The 20246-nt window shown below is 34.0% G+C and overlaps 1 protein-coding gene across 2 annotated transcripts; it reads right to left on the bottom strand.

The window, feature by feature from the left end:
- Nucleotides 1-1541: 1541 nt before the first annotated feature.
- Nucleotides 1542-18562, bottom strand: LOC148599145 (uncharacterized). Of its 2 annotated transcripts, XM_088558894.1 has the most exons (8): nt 18491-18562; nt 12104-12463; nt 11555-11827; nt 5143-5433; nt 4350-4658; nt 3529-3633; nt 3015-3057; nt 1542-2007 (listed from the first exon to the last, which is right to left on the bottom strand). In XM_088558894.1, the coding sequence occupies exons 1-8, from the start codon at nt 18543-18545 to the stop codon at nt 1785-1787; spliced, it is 1659 nt and encodes a 552-aa protein (XP_088415020.1). In that variant the 5' UTR covers nt 18546-18562; the 3' UTR covers nt 1542-1784. The 2 variants fall into 2 exon arrangements, with proteins under 2 accessions (XP_088415020.1, XP_088415021.1); XM_088558895.1 differs by lacking the exon at nt 11555-11827.
- Nucleotides 18563-20246: the final 1684 nt, after the last annotated feature.

Below are 20246 nucleotides of genomic sequence, written 5' to 3'. Positions count from 1 at the left end.
TGAAAAGTTAAAAAAACAATGACTGAAAGTATGAATTGTTGAAATCTAATTGGAATTAGTTCATGAAAGCCACGTTGCTTATTTCCAGAGGGGACCATGTGTGTGTGTACCTTACTAACCATAATAAAAAGTAAATATATCTCATGACTTTGGCAGGTTTCATATATGAAAAATAATATTTATCTTGATCTAAAGTTATAAGATAATTACTCTTTCACACTCAATTTGGTAACAGGCTCCAATCGCTTAAAGCATTATATTTAAATGTAGATTTTGGCTGACCTTTGATAGATGGTACTCAAACATTATATTCACCAAATCTTGTACAATGTCTTTCCATAACTCTTGTAATTTTTTCCCTCATATATGGTGGATTTTTTGTATAAAAGGTTTGTGTATATGGTTCAACCTAATTGCCTTACTCTATTTCCAATTTTAAAATATCGAAACCGCTATAACCTTGGTTCCCTTGATTATTCTTCTATGTCTGGTCTTTATCCCTGACCCTTTGACCCTTTGATTACCGTTTTAACCTTGTTTCCTCTATTTTTCTTTAATACAGACATAACAATCTGATGCACCGAGTTCATGTTCCCAGTGTATTGTTGCGCTTGAGTTGCTCAAAAGTACATTTATGTCTGTATGCATTCTTTTACTAAATTTGTACTATTTATATGAATTGACTTTAATGTTCTTCAATCAATAAAAGTTTATTCTTTTTTAGACAATCAGAGATATTGGTGGCGATCTTCCTACTTAATCTAAAGATTTATTCTTGAAGTGACTAGAATATTCTATTGAGAGGCGAATCTGTATAATATATGTCTTTTTTTTTTGCCTGCACTTAACTTTAATAAATCTTATCTTTATTTACAAAAAAGATTTCCATTGTAACAAACCGAAATCTAGAAGAGAAGGAGCGAATAATTACATAAATAATTAAAGATCAGCCGCTTCTAGTGATATTTTGAGTGCACCATTGGTAACCCTGTCGTGCGTTGCAATGTCTAGATGCATAATAAGTTTAGAACCAGTCCATTTAAAATTTAAAACACTGCGTATGATAGAGGTGATTCGTGGTGTAGAAAACAAACCCTGTACAAAGGATCCCTTTTCGATCTATTCATTTTACATTTCGCGTAACATTAATCCTCTGCTTATTCCGGTCTGTACGTTCAAATACATTAAACCAAACCCAGAATGATAATTGTTGCAAAGTCCCAATTTCATACAGAACTCGTATATAGTTTTAATCTCGAAATAATCATTATACAAATATGTGGTATGTTGATCGTTTGTATCGTCTTCTTTGTTAGAGGGTCAATTTTTTATGCACATGTATAATATTTCATTTTAATCAGGCGTTATAATGATCGCTTAGACATCCAGCCGGCGACAGGCTCATGGTTTTTTATACTGATGACCAAGTTTTTTTTTCTTTGCTACATTTATCAATTCGACTCATTTACTAGCATTAAACATTAAGACGTGGGAAATTCGGTACAACGAGTAGTTTCAAACTAACAATAACGTGTTCAACCTTATTTATTTAGTTTATTCATTTCTAATAACAAATAACTGAATTTGATTATTTTTATTTACATGATATCTAGTAGTAAATCAATCCTCCTACATGCATTTTGACGTAATACGCTTTTTATCGTTGACTTCGGTGAAGGTCAAGCAGCTTTCCTAATCAACTCTAATTAGTTCATATAAGTCATGGTCAAGGCATGTAAGTATGTGCATCATATTATATCACGTTTTACAATTCTTTTGCATGTTTAGCTAATAATTTCCTTGTAGTGTGGTTGGGATTCTATAATCGCAGTTTCGTCAATAAACTCTGTACCATCGAGTATCTCTTCATAATGACTAGAACTGTCGTCTGCCACAGGATCTATATAATTAGCATTGTGCTCTGCCTCGCGTTCTAAATTATTATCGTTTGCTCTAGTTGTGTTATACACACGTCGATATCTCTCGTCCTCTGGAGCAGCAAAGTATCTAAAAGTAAATACGAGAGTACATATTTTCTTTTTTTATATTACTACATTGATGGGTCTGACAGACAAATCCATCGTTCTCTATAAAGTCAGCTGATAATTAGTTTCCGTCCTATTTTTGAACATGGTCAGTACTGAACAGTGCTTGAATTTCGTATGACTCCCTAACCATTTTCTCATACATGTATTCATCATTTTTATTTCTTCTTTTTCACTGGCATTTCTACATAATAAAAACGGAATAACCTTAGTCTAATATAATAAAGTAATCAATGGAACCAAGATTTTAGCGAAAATCAAAAGAATGTAATCCTGCCAAGGACAAAACCCAGACACGGAAAACAGACAAACACAACAAAGGACATCAAATAACCAAAATAATACAAACAAAGTAAATCAAATAAACAAATAAGCAACTCGGACTCCACTAAAGACTGTTAGCATGGACCAGGTACACCGGAAAGGTAAACCTCCTCTGCTTTTTTGGAAACAATCACGGAGTTGATCATAAAAAGTGATATCCGGGGTAGACGAAAGAGGAAAGGAAAACTAAGACACACCGAACACATTTTTTGTGGTACAAATGGATACACCGTAACGACCCACAAGTTTATGATGACGACCATAAAACCTCTGCAGTGATGACTTCAATCTTGTAGCAACATAACACTTTTCCAGAAGCTCAATTGTAAAGAGTCCAGCGCGATACAAAAAGTCTGCGTAGTTTCGGCAAGCTCTGGAATAACGTATGAGTTGTGATATGAACACTTCACACACAGGTGCTGAAGGGATGCCATAGATGAAAGGAAAGTTGTCAATACAGAATTAAAATTTATCGCGTTTTTCGTATAGATTGGTCAATAGTTTTCCTTTACGATGTAAGCCTACAATATTGTAGTATAATTACTTGAAAAGAGAGCAAAATTTATATTTCATTTGTGACTATCCATTTGAACATGTTAATTTAAATAAGTATAGTTCAGCGTAAAAAAGTGTTATGATACTTACATCCTGTCCCTGTTTCTTTCACTTGCCTTCATGTGAATCGTTTCTGTAATATATGAAAGAAATATTTTACACCTGTATATCACTCAGAACAGTTAAAAACAGGCAGTTTTCTTTGTTCTTTATCTTTTATATCATTTATAAATTTTTTGAGAAGCATTACAACACAGATAATCGCTATTACAGTTTTTTTATGAATGAGTAATAAAAAAAATATTTGACTAGTAATATATTCAAGGAACAAAGACATACAAAACAAAGAACATCATTAAAAACATTGACAAAGAAGCACAAGACATGTGCAACCTGGATTTTAATAAGATATTCCATACGCAGGTGATTTATAGATATGCAATGAATCATTGAGATATATTGAAAGGCGCTACGTCTTGCATTCAATATCTTAGTTGGACATTACCCTGTTCACGCCTAACCATTGCTCTGACATTTCAATAATAAGTAGAGATTTTGTTAAACATGAATCAATGTCAATGGAAAATCTGACTAATATACTAACGGCGAATTTTGACTTGGACTACAATTCCCAAGATTCCTGTCATGAAGATGAAAATGCCTATCCCAGTAAGAAACAACCATATTCTCAGTACAGGGAAGTACATGACTAAAAAAAAATGGAACAACGTCTAAAATCAAGTTTCCAGATATATATCAATGGTATGATCAATGATATTGCTTTATGTATGAAACTGCTTAAACTGCATATAATATATTTTTAAAAAATCCAGGTATTTTCAATATTGATACACACTGAAGTCATGTTTTATGGGAACAAAATTGGAAATGAAAAAGAATAATGAGTTAATTCATCGAATTGTCGGATTTCTTTTTTCCTGTGGTAACATGTCTTCAACCGATGAGTATGAAGATGTGTATATCACGTTACGTTATGAAAAAATATGTCGTAGCTTTATGTTTTTTAAACCATGCATAACATACTTGCAAATGAAATATTGCATGAATTTCTGAAAAAAAACTTTTAATTTAAAGCATGATTAATTAGGTGATTGATATACATATGATGTAGCTATCGAATACAAAAAAAAGTCTTTAAGTTTCCCTTTTTTTCAACCAAGTTTCAAATCACATTAGCAACACGATAGTTGCTTCCAGAAATGCTTATAACGTTTACTACCTATTATGTTTTTACCGCTAATATATGTTAAGTCTGGGTTTCTCATTTATTTAGATTGTTGCGTGTATAATTTTAGTTGATTTGTTATTTAAGGAAGGAGTTTTTCTCTTTATTATCTAATTTTTTTCTGGTTCAAATATCTTCTGTTTTCATATTTGACTTTTCGTATATAATGTCAGGTGTACCTGATTCGAAAACAAAGTTGTGCTGTGTTTCACCGTGGATGTTCCTAATGACAACACTGTACACACCACCATTCGTGTTTTGTCTTATATTAACTGTCAATGCACTGGCTATGACATTATACGGAGTAGAGTAGACATCCACTAATAATTTAGTTTCTTCTGTAATAAGTGACAGAGAAGAGGTGTTCGCTAGTTCGGTCGATCCATGATACCACTTGACAGTAGTTTCCGATTCTGAGAAATATTTGATGTAAAATTCGGTATATGAGTGATGTTCGATTGTGTCTGTCTTCACAACTGTTGGGATGCCTATAATTTGAAACATATATATATATATATAAGATAACTATTGTATGAAGAAAATAAAAAGAAAATAGCGTAACTCAACATTAAAAAGTCGGAATGATAAAAACAAACTGTTAACATAAACTGCTTCCTCAAGTAACTAAGACTTTTTCTCTTGTTCAAATCATATATGATCCTTAAACTTTATGTACGGTTTTTTCTTCAAACATAAGGCGGGATAACATCATATAAATCTACTTGATGTCTCATTGTTGTCTAGATGTTAAATTCTAAGAAGAGTTTGAATTTTAATAGTGTCACAATGTTTTTTTTAATACTACGATACAAATCATCCACAATTTTCAAAAACAATTATTCATTTTGGTTTTTCTATGGATTCTCCAAAAATATAATCATTTTTTTTTGTCTTCTTAAAAAAAATAACAATACAAACGTCTAGCAAGTGACAAATATATCAAAGTACTCAAATGCGTTTAAAACACCCTACCGATAATCTTCAAGTCCGTGGTTTTATTTATATAATACGTCTCATTGTTATGGTTTAAGTAGGCTGCACATGTGTATTGGCCAGCATTCTTATAAGAACATCTGTTTATTTCGATTACTGATGTTTTGCCCTCTATCTGTCCTCTATAGCTTGTAATGAATTTTCCAAGCAAATGCACCTCCCAATCCAGAAAAGTATAAACATGGAAATTGCCAGGAATATAACATTCGAGTCGCACAGGATCTGACACATTGCAGTTTAAATTTTCACTTACATTTAGTTTTGGACCAACTGAAAAAAAGCACTGTAGTAAATAAAGGCAAACAAACACCGACAAGTCAAATTAAATAGACAAATCAGACATCAAAATCAGTTATAGGCAACTCATCAAAACAGGAAAAACAGAGACGATCCACAAACCAAATAAATACAATTAACTATACATTTAAAGTACAGTTTTTACTCTAAATAAATACTGAAGATAAGGAAAGCAACACATCGCACATATGTAAACTAAAACTCGAAATGTAGTCATTCTGGCAAGAGGTGTTTATCTAGGTGGTGGCGAAAATTGAAACTAAATATGAATAAAATTTTGATGACGATCGTCAACTAAATCAACACTGGCTCAATATGCCTCTGTCTAGGAAGCTTTTTCGACATACCTTACGTCCTCAGAAGAACACCGTGGGTAAGAGTAATCAAAGAAACAAAGATTAGAGCGGAAATAAAAATAATATAGTCCACGGATAAAGACAGAGGCAATAGACAAACACAACAAAGAACATAAACTAATCAAAAGGACAGAAACAAATAAACAAACAGTTAATGAGCCACTTAGAATCGACTAAATCTTCCTCTCCTTTTCTAAAACACCTGCCGGAATACCAATAAAATGTCACATCTGACGAAAGTGGAAATGTATAGACTATAACGCAACGAACAAATCGGTTATCGTTGGCAGATTGATAAATATCACAAGTATCCATGACGAAGTTATGACGACGACCATAAAACTTCTGTTGTGATGACTTTAATCTTGCAGAAAGTAATCCTAAGTAACACTATTCCAAAACCCATTTTAAGTCTGGCAGGTACAAAGTTTGCGTAGTTTCAGCAATCTCTTTAATAAAATAACGTATGAGTTATAGAGTAATCAAGAGAACCAAGATTATTTTGGAAATAAAAAAAATGTATTCAAGGTACAAATACAGTGAAAACAGTCACACAACAATGATAATAAAAAAAAAACAAAATTAACACGTACATAACAACAACAACAAATGAATAACTCTAATTACAATTTAAACTGGAACATGGACCAGGAACATTGGTAGAGTAAGCATCTTCTGCCTTTTTAAAAAACATCCGCCGAGTTGCTCATAAAGGTCAAGCCCAGGGTAGACTAAAAAAAGGGAAATACTGACATGTTGGGTGATATGAAAACTCCATATACAGGTTCTTAAATGATGTTACCATAGATGAAACGGAAGTTGGCAAAAAATGGAATGAGACATCTTAGTGTGTGTTGTATATAAAAAAAAACACAAACACAAGAATAGATATTGTGAATATGTCAAAGAGACAACTATCCCACCGAGATGACAATGGCAGCTAAAGGCCATCCATGAGTATTCAATGAACACAGAGAAAATTATCACATCACACGGCAAGCTACAACTGACTTCAAATATAAAATATTATACACATGTACAGCGAAATAGAAATCCATATAGTATATTGAATCTTAACCTCTTTAGATAGATTCGTTCGTATTCATCACCCATTGCATCCAAAATTATCAATTCTAAAAGGCTAGTGCAGAACCTCGAGTTTGAGGACTTCAAGGCTAAACCACCTGATTGTTCTTGCAAAAACTCTCCGTTCAAATATATCCTTCTGGTCACGTCGTTACGGGAGATTTGTCCATCATTGAAAACGAATCCCTGCGTAATATGCTTTCTAAAGGTCCCAAATACCGTGAATCACGTTTCATAAATTGGATTTATAACTTTAAAGTTCTTATGGATGCCCTGGAGGACTACACAGGAAAATGAATTAAACGAAAAGAAGAAGATATTGATTCTCAGTCAGAGTGGTTGAAGGCCATGAAGTCTTTAATTTTGAAACGAATGAAAGTTTTAAGTAGGTCAATGAGTGCCAATGCTACATTAGTTTTCAATGATCCCGATGTAGCAAAAACTTGCCTACTAAAAATTAAAAATATGTTGTCGTACCAGCAGACAAACCCCAAAACAACATTGTTTTTTTCTGCAAAACGTTTTACATCCAATGTTTTTTTTTATCAGAGGTAGACGTAAAAATAATAGCAGTGATAAGACCTATACTGCTACCACACTCTCCAAGAAGAGACTGTGGAAAACCATAAATCTGTGCTATCCTCTTTTGGTCTCTCTACCAAGGACGATGATTGTGATTTACCGTATGATGTACTGTATTCCTAAATCCACAAGAATCCATACAAACAACGTTACATAGTTGATCTGCAAAACGTACCACCAAACCTCTTTCAAAACATTTAACTTCTATATTCACAGCTGTGAAAGAGGGTCTGCAGTCCTACCACAACACTTGTTACTGCCGTAGTGGTATTAATTCAATGTGGATCCTGAAAAATTCGAAAGATCGTTTGGAGACAATTAGTTCAAGACTATTATCTGAATATAATATCATTAAAACTTATGATTTTTAAATACTGTATACTTCTATTCCCCATACTCAGTTAAAATCCCGACTTAAAAACATTTTACATCGTTGTTTTTTTTTCCAAAAAAGATGGTACACCTAGATACAAATATAAAGTTCTTGGTAGAGATTCTCATACTTTGTAATAAATAATTCCATATCATCTTCCAAATATACAGAAGAAGATGTTTACAAAATGCTGAAATTTTCAATTTTTGATCGATAACATATGTGTCCACTGTGATGGACGTGTTTTTCAACAAAAGGTCGGCATTTCAATGGGAACACATGAGGCTGACTTTATTAATGGTTTGATCCGAAGGAAAGAATATCGTTTAGTTTGATCCATTAATCTCAGTTTCCGCTATATAGATGACGTATTATCCTAATTTTGGGGATTTGATACATCGTATCTACCCCAAAGATCTTGAGATAAAGGATACTACAGACACTGTAAAGTCAGTCTCATATCTGGACCTACACTTAGAAATCGATGATAAAGGAAACTAATGACCAAATTTTACGACAAACGTGATGACTTTTCATTCAGAATTATTAACTCTCCTTTCATCTGTGGCAACATCCCTTCAGCACCTGCGTATGGAGTGTACATGTCACAAGTCATACATTATACCAGAGCTTGCCGAAACTACTCAGACCTTTTGTTTCGCGCTAGAATTCTATCAAATAGGCTTCTGAAACAGGGTAATGTTTCTACACGATTGAAGTCATCAATACAAGTTTTATGGTCGTCATCATGAACTCGTGGATCGTTAAGGTGTATCTATCTGCGCCGTGAAAACTGATTTGTTCAATGTGTCATAGGTTTTCTTTCCTGTTTCGACTACCCCGGACTTATGAGCAACTCGGCGGGTGTTTCTAGAAAAGCAGAGGACGCTTACCCTACCGGTGCACCTGGTCCATGCTCCCAGTCCGAGTTGCTCATATGCTTTTGCTACTTTGTATGTATGATTTTAGTTACTTTATGTTCTTTTTTTTGTATGTTTGTTTTCCATGTCTGGCCCTTGCCCCTGGATTACATTCTTTTACATAACATTGGTTCCCCTGATTACTCTTTCAACGAATCAAAAATACTAACATCAGTTCTATGCGGAATACCTAAGATTGATTGATTGTTGGGGTTTAACGTCCATGCAGCAATATCTCAGCTATATTCAGACGATGAATATGAAATGGATGATAAAATGAACATGAAATAAGAAAATGGGATGGGACACAATGATAATATGGTCGATAAAATTTAGATTGCCACTAGAAAAAGGAAGGGATGGGTAGGGTCGGGCAATTTAGCCTCCTGTGGCGGAGGGCAAAGGTTCCTACTCCTATCGAATACCACAGCAGGGTTCTTTAACGTGCAAGGAACGTGGCGTCTTTCCCAACACGGTGCCCCACTATGGTTTGCGGTCAGGTTTTCCGTATTATAGCCTGACAACCCCAGCATGTAACATGCCAGGGGTACCCCATTCCACCACCTGGGACACACATCCCAGTTGCTCTGTGGGCCGAGCGCCTAGCCCCCGGCTAGGTTTCTGAGCACTATTTAGTCGCCTTTTACGACAAGCTTAGCGCTGCTGCAGGCCTATTCTTTTTACACCCGGACATGCACGGGGCGGAATACCTAAGAAACATTCGTACTAAATATTACCATGATTGGTTCGTAGTTTCATAGAGAGTTCTGAAAAATTGTTAATGACGACGGCAACCGACAACGACGATGGATACTAATTGATGATCTTACCTAACAGGCCTTTTTGCCAGATGAGCTACAGGCGGATAGTTAAATAATAGGGAATGATTCGTAAATTTAAGTATTAACTTTATCATTTTAATATGAATACTAAACGTTTTGTCGTGATGTTTCCTGTTCCATCGATTTTTAACTGTAGAACTTGAGATAAGTGCGATGTATAAAATCCAAGACGCTATGTGTTTTAAAGACTTATTAAAGGCAAAAACATCTTGTATATAGCTAACCCTGATATTAAAAGATCTGGTTTAAAAGTGATCCTTGTTTTGATCAGATAAATCAAAATTAAATGATGAACTATAAAATGCTTATTCTATTGGTCGAAATGTTGCTATATAGCCACTGAGAAAGAACAAATTAGAATAGAAAAGAGGGAGAGTCAAAACCCTCTAGTTGTTACTGAGTTTCAATTTCAAACGTCCTATATCATCTTTGCAAAGGTGACGTAAAGATACTGTATGGTGCAGAATATATGGAATATAAGTATTTGTTTCTACACGTGGGTATATTAAAAGATATTAAATCATCGAAATAACGGAAACAAAAATTTAATTAATTTATTGTTTCCTGTTTTTCTCTAGTAGCATTTCTAAATACCTACCCTCACAAAGAAAAAAATCGACTACACAATATACTACATGTACACATTTATATCGATGACATGCTAGAAAATCTGTCCTCAATATTGAAGACTGGTATTCCAGCCGAATTGGGATACTATAACCTACAGACACAATAGTCAGCTTCATTGACTCGCTTTCTGATATCGGTGGAAAGGGAAAATAGAAACCAAACTATAAGTAAAACGCGATGCCTTCCCATTTCTTTGCTATACGTTTTACTATTAAGCTTCTGGATTAAACGCATATTAAAGTCATATTTATCGTCATGAACTGCTTGACACCGTAACAGCATATTCCTTTGCACCACGTGAACCGATTTTGTCAACTTGTCATTGTATCTCCTTCCCCTTTCTTCTGCCCTGGACTAACATTTTATGAGGAACTCGGTCGGTGTTTTATATGAAATGCAGCGGATGCTTGCACCTGGTCAATGACACCAAGTTTTTAGTTTAAGTAGAATCCGGTTTGCTCATTTACATTTGATTCTTTTTGTTACTTTGGTTATTTCGTGTTCTTTGTTATATGAGTTTTATTCCCGTCTAGTCGTTATCCTTAAAATACGGTCTTTTGAATACCGTTCGAAATCTGGTTCCCTTAATTTTACTGTCGACAAAAATATTATCGATAAGAAATTTCAATATTGCAACTACAAAAGACACTACGTACATCTTATTAAAAATTTTCACATAAAATCATATCTTTCAATCCCCTGCTGTCCAATTTGCAGTTGTTCACTTTGTAGTTTCAGTAACCAAGGTGAAGAAGCACAGATATTTAATTGTTGTATGCCTTTCTTTGGTTTAGTACTAATATAATATGTTGGGTAGCTAAGTGAATTGTGAAGACCCGTTTCCTAATTAGACATGCATTATAGTATTCTTCTGTAAACAAACACTATGTTGTTTGGCAGCATGCAAGAAAGACTAATGTATGATTCTGGGTACACGTAGATGTCATCGTTTGACACAAACACTCTTTTGAAAAAAGGTATTTTTGTCATTATAGTCATATTTAATGTTTCATGCAAAGGGGCAAAGGAAACAAACGAACGTTTTGACATAATCCTTCCATTCGTCTATTAACGTTCTAGTCAACGGGACCTAGGCTTTATCTTACACCGTTTTGAGGTAGTTCTTATGTATAAATGTCCCTGTAATTTTTATACAAATAGATAAGATTTTGCTGGTTCAGATGGGACATAAACATGAACATAGTAATCATGAATCAAGACCCAATTAAAATGTTGTGACTCCATCGGTTACTATTTTTGTGTGTATGGGTGTCCATTAAATACATAGCTACTAAAAGGAAATACCCGTCAAAGGAAGCAACAAAACTGCTCGTTCAGTGTAGCCTTCAAACTTTAAACAACAAATACAACTACTTTCATTTGTTTGTGTCGAGTCGGCATCAATATCCAAATGCACAGATTGCATTAACGTTTGATGATTTTCTGACGATACTTTATCCATACAACGTAGGTTAAGCTGGACATTTAAAGTTGTTTGAACCTTGCAGGTAATTCGAGATCTTTGTCCGAAGGTCAATGGTAAAGTTTCGGACGACGCTATCTTAAGTTTTCCGATATCTAAAATTTTACAGGTAAATATAAATTAATCACTACAGATGGAACTATCCTGCCATGTATAAACAAATCTTTATCCATTTCAAAACTATAAATGGTACACTGGTTATATAAGATTTTGCCCTTACACTCATTAGCAAATTAAAGGGGAAAATAAAAAAAGTAAAAACATTCAATTACTGTTGTTTTTTTTAAGAGATTGTTGCATATGCTTGATAAATTTGGTTTAACTTGTACTAGTTGTCAATTTGTATAATAATAAATTTAAAATATTCATACCTAAAAGTTTCACCTCCTGTTGGATGTATCTTGGTTTTTCATTTTCAAACTTCATCGAACAGCCCACGCTCATCTCTGCAACACCATGAAGTTGTTTAAGGCGAATGGAATATTCACGTCCATCAGAAGAGCATTGGCACTCATTTGTCGTACAATATCTCTTAATTCTAGATGAATAACATCTCATTCGACCTTTTGGTCGATTATATACGGTAGTATGTGTTTTGTCATTTACAGTGAACTCTGCCGAGATCGATTGGGGAATTATTTTTGATGAACAGTTTGCCCAGAAATACTGCTTACTTTGTGAGACGTATGAAGGTATGCTGAGTACAAATGAAGCTTCACCAATTTCTACCACTGAATCAAATAAACAATTTGTAATAAATTACAAAATACATCAGTTTTTGTCATACTGATAACTTCCTTCCCCGTTTCACTTTTAAATGTACAAAAACAGTGATGGTAATTCGTTTATTCGTAACATATTTGTTTATGTTGGTTTTTTGTTTGTTTGTTTGTTTTTTGTTTGTTTTTTTGTTTTTTGTTTTTTTGTTTGTTTTTTGTTTTTCTTTTTTTTTGTGTTTTTTTTTTTATCATACTTGAATTTATAATACTGATTTAATTATGAAAGTGCATTAGATAAAAACATTTTTAGACATTGAAAGGGCAGGGACCTACACTGATAAATGTTTTAACAACAACAGGTAGTTTTTTTTAACCTTAACCACGACGGTGTCGTAGAAGGAAGAGATAAATTGGTTTTAAACTAGTTTTTATTAAAGGTCTCGGACTGTTAAAGGTGTGTGAGAAATTATTCTATTTCTTCAATTGACTAAAATAGGATAGCAAAACACAATCTTTAATCTAATGGGACGACTATACATCTCTTTTGATTTTATCTCTAAAATAAATTACACACAATCAACTAATGTTCAAAGAGTAAATACCTATCATGTACCAAAACTATTATTGTCATGTAACCCTTTAACAACTTCATTAACATTTTCCCAATTGAAGTAGTATAAACTGTTTTTTATTTCTTTTTTTGTTTGCATTCCGCTTAAGTCATCGAAGATGTAAAAGGCAAATACATACCGATTAGTTTTAAAATCCTATTTTCAAGTATTAAAACTTCGAAAGGGTACTGTAAAACCTCCAAATTGTTTAATACTTAATCACATAACAGGATTTGCCAATTTTCACTTGCAAATATATATATATATATATATATATATATATATATATATATATATATATATATATATATATATATATATATATATAGTTCTTTCATTCATGTAATTAAGAGATTAAGACATCATAGACCAAACTTTTTCTGTTGTGAAATATATTGTATATTGGTTTTTGTTCTATGATACATGATATTGAAATTATGTGAAAGTGAAACTTGAATAATTATATGCACGTGCATTTATCTGATTGTCCTTTACTGTTTAAGAACTATGTCAAATCTTTCACAAATTTTACACTCACGTAGATTTTGGTGAACCATAGCGCTAATTAACTTTGCAGTGATAGATAGATAGATAGACATAAACTAGATTATATTACCATATAATGCATCGATGAATACATTGATTTTTACAATTTAGCTGATGTTACATGCATATCAATTGAAGCACATGCTTTTATTACCGATTTAGAACTGGAAAAAGAGATCAGTCAAAGATGAACTTTGTATTGAATTTATTTATAAATAGTACAAATAGTGTATATTTGTTTTGTCTTTATTCTTGTGTAATTAATTAGAAGCAGCTGGAAAGACGTCGATGCATATATTAAGGTATTAGACATCATTAAAACATAGTAGATGCTCTAGAGTGCCAATATCCCCATTTGACTTGAAAAGCTACATTATTTTATTTTGTAAAAGGGGTCATTTTTTTTAGGAATAAAAGTCTAATCGATCATTTTGTGCAGGATACCCTAAACAGCAATCGCTTTCACGGTCTTGTGGAACCAGCTGATCCAGTGGTGTAGATATCATTTTGTATGATTTATGTTGGACTTAACAATGAAAGGGGGGGGGTTAAGCGTGCTGTAAAACTTAGATTTAACCCTTAATTTCGTTTGAAGTGGCTGTACCAAGTCAGGACCTGTGTGGTATCAGCTGCTACGGTGGTGTAATATCTATTTTGCCAGATTTATTTTGGACTTCACAATGGGAGAGGGAGGTTTAGCGCGATGTAAAACCCATATTTAACCAACCATTTCGTTTGAAATGCCTGTACCAAGGACCAGTACGGTACCAGCTGCTCCGGTGGTGTAATATCTATTTTGCCAAATTTATATTGGACTTGGCAGTGGGAAAGGCATTTTAGCGCGCTATAAAACCTAGATTTATCCCATTATTTCGTTTGAAGTGCCTGTACCAAGTCAGGACCAGTGCGGTACCAGCTGCTCCGGTGGTGTTTTATCTATTTTGTCAGATTTATTTTGGACTTGACTTGCTTATGAAACGGATTTGTGTTTGGTAATTTTGTTGTTACCCTTATTCTGTACAATAGTTTCTGAGAAGATTTTCAAAGTTATTACAAAAAAAACGTTAAGTCACCCAAAAAGGATAAGAACTCAAATTTGGGTTTCAAACAATGCTATATAGGTGGATCTGCAAAATGTACCACCAACCCGCAATTAAAACTTTTAACTCACAGTTTAAAAATATTGTCTCTAGGCCTACCATAACACTTGTTACTCCTGTAATAGTATTAACTTAATGTGGATCTTTATATTTGTATTCCCCATATTCAGTAAAAATTGCGAATTAAAAACATTATACATCGATGATACTTTAAAAGGGTACACCTAGATAAATATTTGTAGTTCTTGGAAAAGATTCTTCATACTTTGGGAAAATAACAGTTTTCAACGAACGGTCGGCATTGCAACAAATTCTGCTTCTCTCCTCGCTGACATATTTCCTCAGTGTTATGAAGCTGATATTATAGCTTATCTAATTCAAAAGAGTAAGCTTGTTTAGCTAGAACCTTTGATCGCAGTTTCCGTTATAAAATGGCTTATTACCGTCAAACAATTCTCGTTTGGGGGATTTATACATCGCATCTAGCCCACTGAACTTGAAATAAAGGATACAACAGACAATGGTTAATTAGCCTCATATCTTGATCTTAGAGATCGATGTTAAAGAAAAACAAACTATTGACCAAACTGTACGACAAACCCGATGACTTTGCCTTCCGTTTTGTCAACTTTCCTTTCATTTGTGGCTATATCTTTTCAGCACCTGCCTTTGGAACTTTCATATTTGCAACTAATACGTTATGCCAGAGCTTGCGGTAACTACACATACTTTTTTCACCGCACCTTCTGGATTAAGGTTCTGGAATATGGTTATATTGATACAAGTCATCACTACAGAAGCTTTATGGTCGTTTTCATGAATTCGTGGATCTTTACCGTATATTTATCTGCACCATGAAAACTGATTTGTTCAACGTGGCACAGTTCTCTTTCCTCTTGCGTCTACCCTCGACTCCACTTTTGAAGAGCAGCTTGATAAGTGTATTTAGAAAAACAGATGACGTTTACCTTATCGTTGCACTTGGGCCTTGAGCAGATCTTTTTTTTGTTGTTGTTGCACTGTGCGTACTATTTAATTATTTTATATTCTTTGTTTTCCATGTCTGGTCTTTTCCCTGGATCACATTCTTTTGACTTCCGCTTGAATCTTTGTTCCTTTGATTACCTTTCCATATTTTGAATAGAATAAGTGTGTGTGTGTGTGTGTGTGTGTGTGTGTGTGTGTGTGTGTGTGTGTGTGTGTGTGTGTGTGTGTGTTTGTTTGTTTGCGTTTGTTTGCGTGCAAACGGAAACAAAGAGTATTAAACCATTTGCAATTAGCAAAATGCTTCGTTTATAACTAAAAAGGTTTGGTTTATGAACTATTTCTTGTCGTTTTATACAAATGTATTGGTTTCTGAAATAAAAGTAAATTAGAATTCGAGGAAAGATATTACATAACCTCTGCCTAGTAAACATGCTCATAATAAGCATAATAAACATAATGCCTAAATATGGAAAAATCAAATCCCTATTCCAGGAAGGAGCGCCAACGTCATAAAGATATGGAAATGGAAATAACCATTGCAAAGTTTCACTGAGGCGATCCTTACAACAGCAGTGTGCTTCTACTAGACAGCGGCTTTATTCGCTACAGTGAATCGTCACATTCTGAGACGCTGGGAATTCTTCAGACCCCTCTTTAAGTTTGCGTTATCTTTCCTATATCAATTACATCGGATGGAGCAAGGTAGCGAATAGAGTCGTCACATTCTAAGACGTTTTTATAATATTGATTTGTTGTGACATGTATGGTTAATTTGATTCTCTATCCTACATAACAAAACCTGGATGAGCTATCCCGAACTAACATACATCGTGTACTAAGTTACGGGCCTATATTAATCCTACGAGGAGGAACGACCCGGCCAGCGAAAGCTATATTTTTATATAGCCTAACTGCACGAGTGGTCTAGGGCGCTGAAATGTGTGCAGACGGTGTTACCATAAATGTCACAGCGGTACGGGTTTGAGTTCCGCAGAGGAAACGACCAAAAAGTTGCTTCGCAAATTCGACAGTTCTAACATCGTTCAGAATTGGATATGGATGACCAGAGATGTAGAACAGTTGATTAAACAATGCGACTTGTGTACCAGGCGTAAGACACGTAAATTAGGTAGGGCGCCTTTGGGTTCCATCGAGACCTTCCTACTATTAGAACTGGTCTGCTTGGATATTTTATAAAACCACATAAAAGTCTTTTATCAACACATCAGTTTTTAATAATAAATAACCGAAAAGAAATCACAATGATCAAGGTGCTAACTTCGACTTGAAAGAAATGAAACAGTTTTTTGAAAAACGTTTTGACGGCAATGGAAATGTCACACGACTCTATTCTATGGGCGACAGTGAAACTTAACTTCTACCGGACATTGATGAGTATGTTTGGATCCTTACATTCAATACAGAAAAAGGATTAGAAAACAAGCAATGCAGCGCTATTCCCCACTTTCTAATCTACTTGACAGATGAACTCAAAATATTCCGCGGTTTGTATTTTATTAATGTTTGGACAATGGCCGAAGTTAGCAGTTGACTTTGCTTTCTGTCCACCAGATGCACAACCAACAACAAAATAGGGGATATTATGCAAAAACAATTGTACGAAGTATACAATCATCAAACATGCCATAATCTGAAATACCAAAATTCAACAACTAAATACTAGTGTGCGTGATAAGGATTAAAAAAGGGTGAGAAAATCAAACGCAATCTTATTTTTCTCACTAAATGTCTGCCGAGCGATGATGATACTGAGAGAAAAAGGTGCACCTAAAAAAAATAACTTTTAGGACTATAATAGACAGTCTGTTATTGGGAAGAGATTTTGAGTTCGTCATATGGTCAACACCAGCATATTGATATTGATTTTTAAAGGAAAGTGTTTTATTTGTCATTTTATCGTTTCTATTATTACTACATATACTAAATGACATGTTAGAGTAACTTACATTAAGTTAAACATATATTCTAGTAACTGTTGATTAAGTTTAAGTACACGTGGCCTTTTAGACTTTGGTATCATTCCATACTAATTTATTGCGCTTCAAGGCTCTTTCGACCACAGTCATGGTAAAAAGATTAACAAATGACCTACATTTCGTGCAACACATAGAATGTTTCCATGTCCTATCAGAATCCAAATAAATCAAGAAAACTATCGCTCGGTGTAAAGCAATGCGACATAAATGGCCAGCCCATGGTAAAACAATGATAATATGGAGCTTTTGTGATTTATTTCTTAATTTAGATGGTCTCTAGTTGTGGTTGTGTTAAAATGAGAGGAGATGTGGATTGCTTCAATAATTACCCCTCAGCTTTTATCAAAATTGTGTTTATTGCTTCAGCATTATGTGGTTATATGGTGAATAAATTCATATTCTTCGAGACTTTTGTTATATTATTCAACTGACATACGTACAACCGGAAGTTCAACAAGGCGAGAAGTAACATATAACACGGAAGAACTTTTGAATAAAAGATAACATTTAACAAGTAAGATGATTCTTTAGATGCATTTATTTATGTTCTTTGTTGTGTTTGTCTGTTTTCCATGTCTGGTCCTTGTCCCTGGATTGCATTCTTTTGATTAGCGCTATAACCCTGGTTCCCTTGATTACTCTTTGATTACCGCTATAACCCTGGTTCCCTTAATTACTCATGCACATGATTTCGTTTCAATCAAAGGCAAGATAATATTAGATTAGTCCAAATCTCTTAAATGTAAGATAGTGGTATCTCCATGTTAGTTTCTTTATATTATACTACTATTGACCTACCACATATTAAGCAGAGTGTCATCACTAGATTTCCACATTTCGTCGATGAGACCATTTTTAAACTAAATTGATTTTTTTTTTTCAGGAACCTATTTATAGTTAATTTCCTGTATCCGGACTAAAATATGTCTGATAAAAACCTTAGTTTATTTCCTGCTGTTTCATTATATGTGAATTTTATAAATAATCACAAGATAATAATGTTATAATTGGTAAAATGAAGATAAATCAATAACATTTTTTAAAAGTGCTTTATGGGTCAAAATCTGTCAGTTACTGAAAACGCTCTGTCGATGATGCTTTAAAAACATTTGAATTGAGTGACCAAAAAGACAAAAAAGTCGACTTGTACATTTCAAACTCCTTAATAAACGAATTACAGGTCTTGTGCTGTCTATTATTATTATAGGAATTTCTATCTCGCCTATTGTAAAAAAAACTATTCTATACCTCTCACTTTACTACACTCCCTATACAAAATAAGTCTTTACACTCCAGTTTCTGAACCTATCTCACCATGTTGCCGTAATTTTGGATATTGGTGCCCACAGACTCTTTAGACCAGTTTGTGTAAAAGGTCATGATAAAGAAAAAAACAATCATTCCTCCCACTACCGTTTGTCAACAAAAGTATAGATGCAATTAATTTGGCTAACATCCTATATCACAAAAATTTAACCAACAAAATGCCCCCATATTTCAAGCACGAATCCATACCAATTATTTCATATTCCTATACTTCACCCATTCCATCCAAAGTTTTCAATTATAAAAACTATTGCAGAACCTCGAGATTGAAGATTTCAAGGCTAAATCCACCTGACTTTTCTTGCAAAAACTATTCAAATATGATCCTTCCGGTCTCGTCATTACAGGAGATTTAGGTATCATCGAAAACGAATACAGTGAATCACGCTCCATAAATTTCCATTACAACTTTAAAGTTCGTATGGGTGCCATGAAGGACTACGCAAGAAAATGGATAAAACATTGATTCTCTGTCAGAATGGATAAAGACCGTGAGGTCTTCAATTTTGAATGTAAGTAGATCATGAATGTCAAGGTTACATCAGTTTTTTATGACCACGATGTAGCAAAATCATTGTCTACTTTACATGACAAGTATGTTGTCGTACCAGCAGCCAAAGCCCAAACAACATTGTATTTGTCTGCAAAACGTATACCATCAAATGTTTATTATCGGAGGTAAACATAAAAATCAATAGCAGTGGCAAGGCTTATAATGCCACTACAGTCTCCATAGAAGAGATAGTGGATAACCATTAACCTGTGCTAACCTCTTTTCGTCTCTCTACCTAAGACGATGATTGTGATTTACTGTTTATGTACTAGATTCCTAAATTTCCTAAGAATCCATACAAACAACGTTACATAGCTGGATCTGAAAAAAATGTATAACTAAACCACTTCACAACTTTTAACTTCTATACTCCTAGCCGTCAGGAAGGGTCTCCAGTCTTACTACAACTCTTGTTACTGTCGTAGTGGTATTAATTCAATGTGGATCCTGAAAAATTCGAAAGATCTATTTTGGAGAAAACGACGATGTATAATAAATGCTTTTGAGTCGGAATTTTAAATGAGTACTTGGACTAGAAATATACAGTGTTCAAAAATCATACGTGTTAATGCTATTGTAGACGCCATCAAGAACTCGTGGATTGCTACGGTGTATCCATCGGCGCCATGAATACTGATCTTTTCGACTTGTCATAGTTTTCCTTTCTTCGTTTGT

The sequence above is a fragment of the Perna viridis genome, chromosome 13 (genome assembly GCF_037379345.1).
Source record: "Perna viridis isolate PV_CMFRI_1.1 ecotype Kerala chromosome 13, ASM3737934v1, whole genome shotgun sequence".
Classification (NCBI taxonomy): Eukaryota; Metazoa; Mollusca; class Bivalvia; order Mytilida; family Mytilidae; genus Perna; species Perna viridis.
This window is presented reverse-complemented; position numbering and strand designations above follow the sequence as displayed.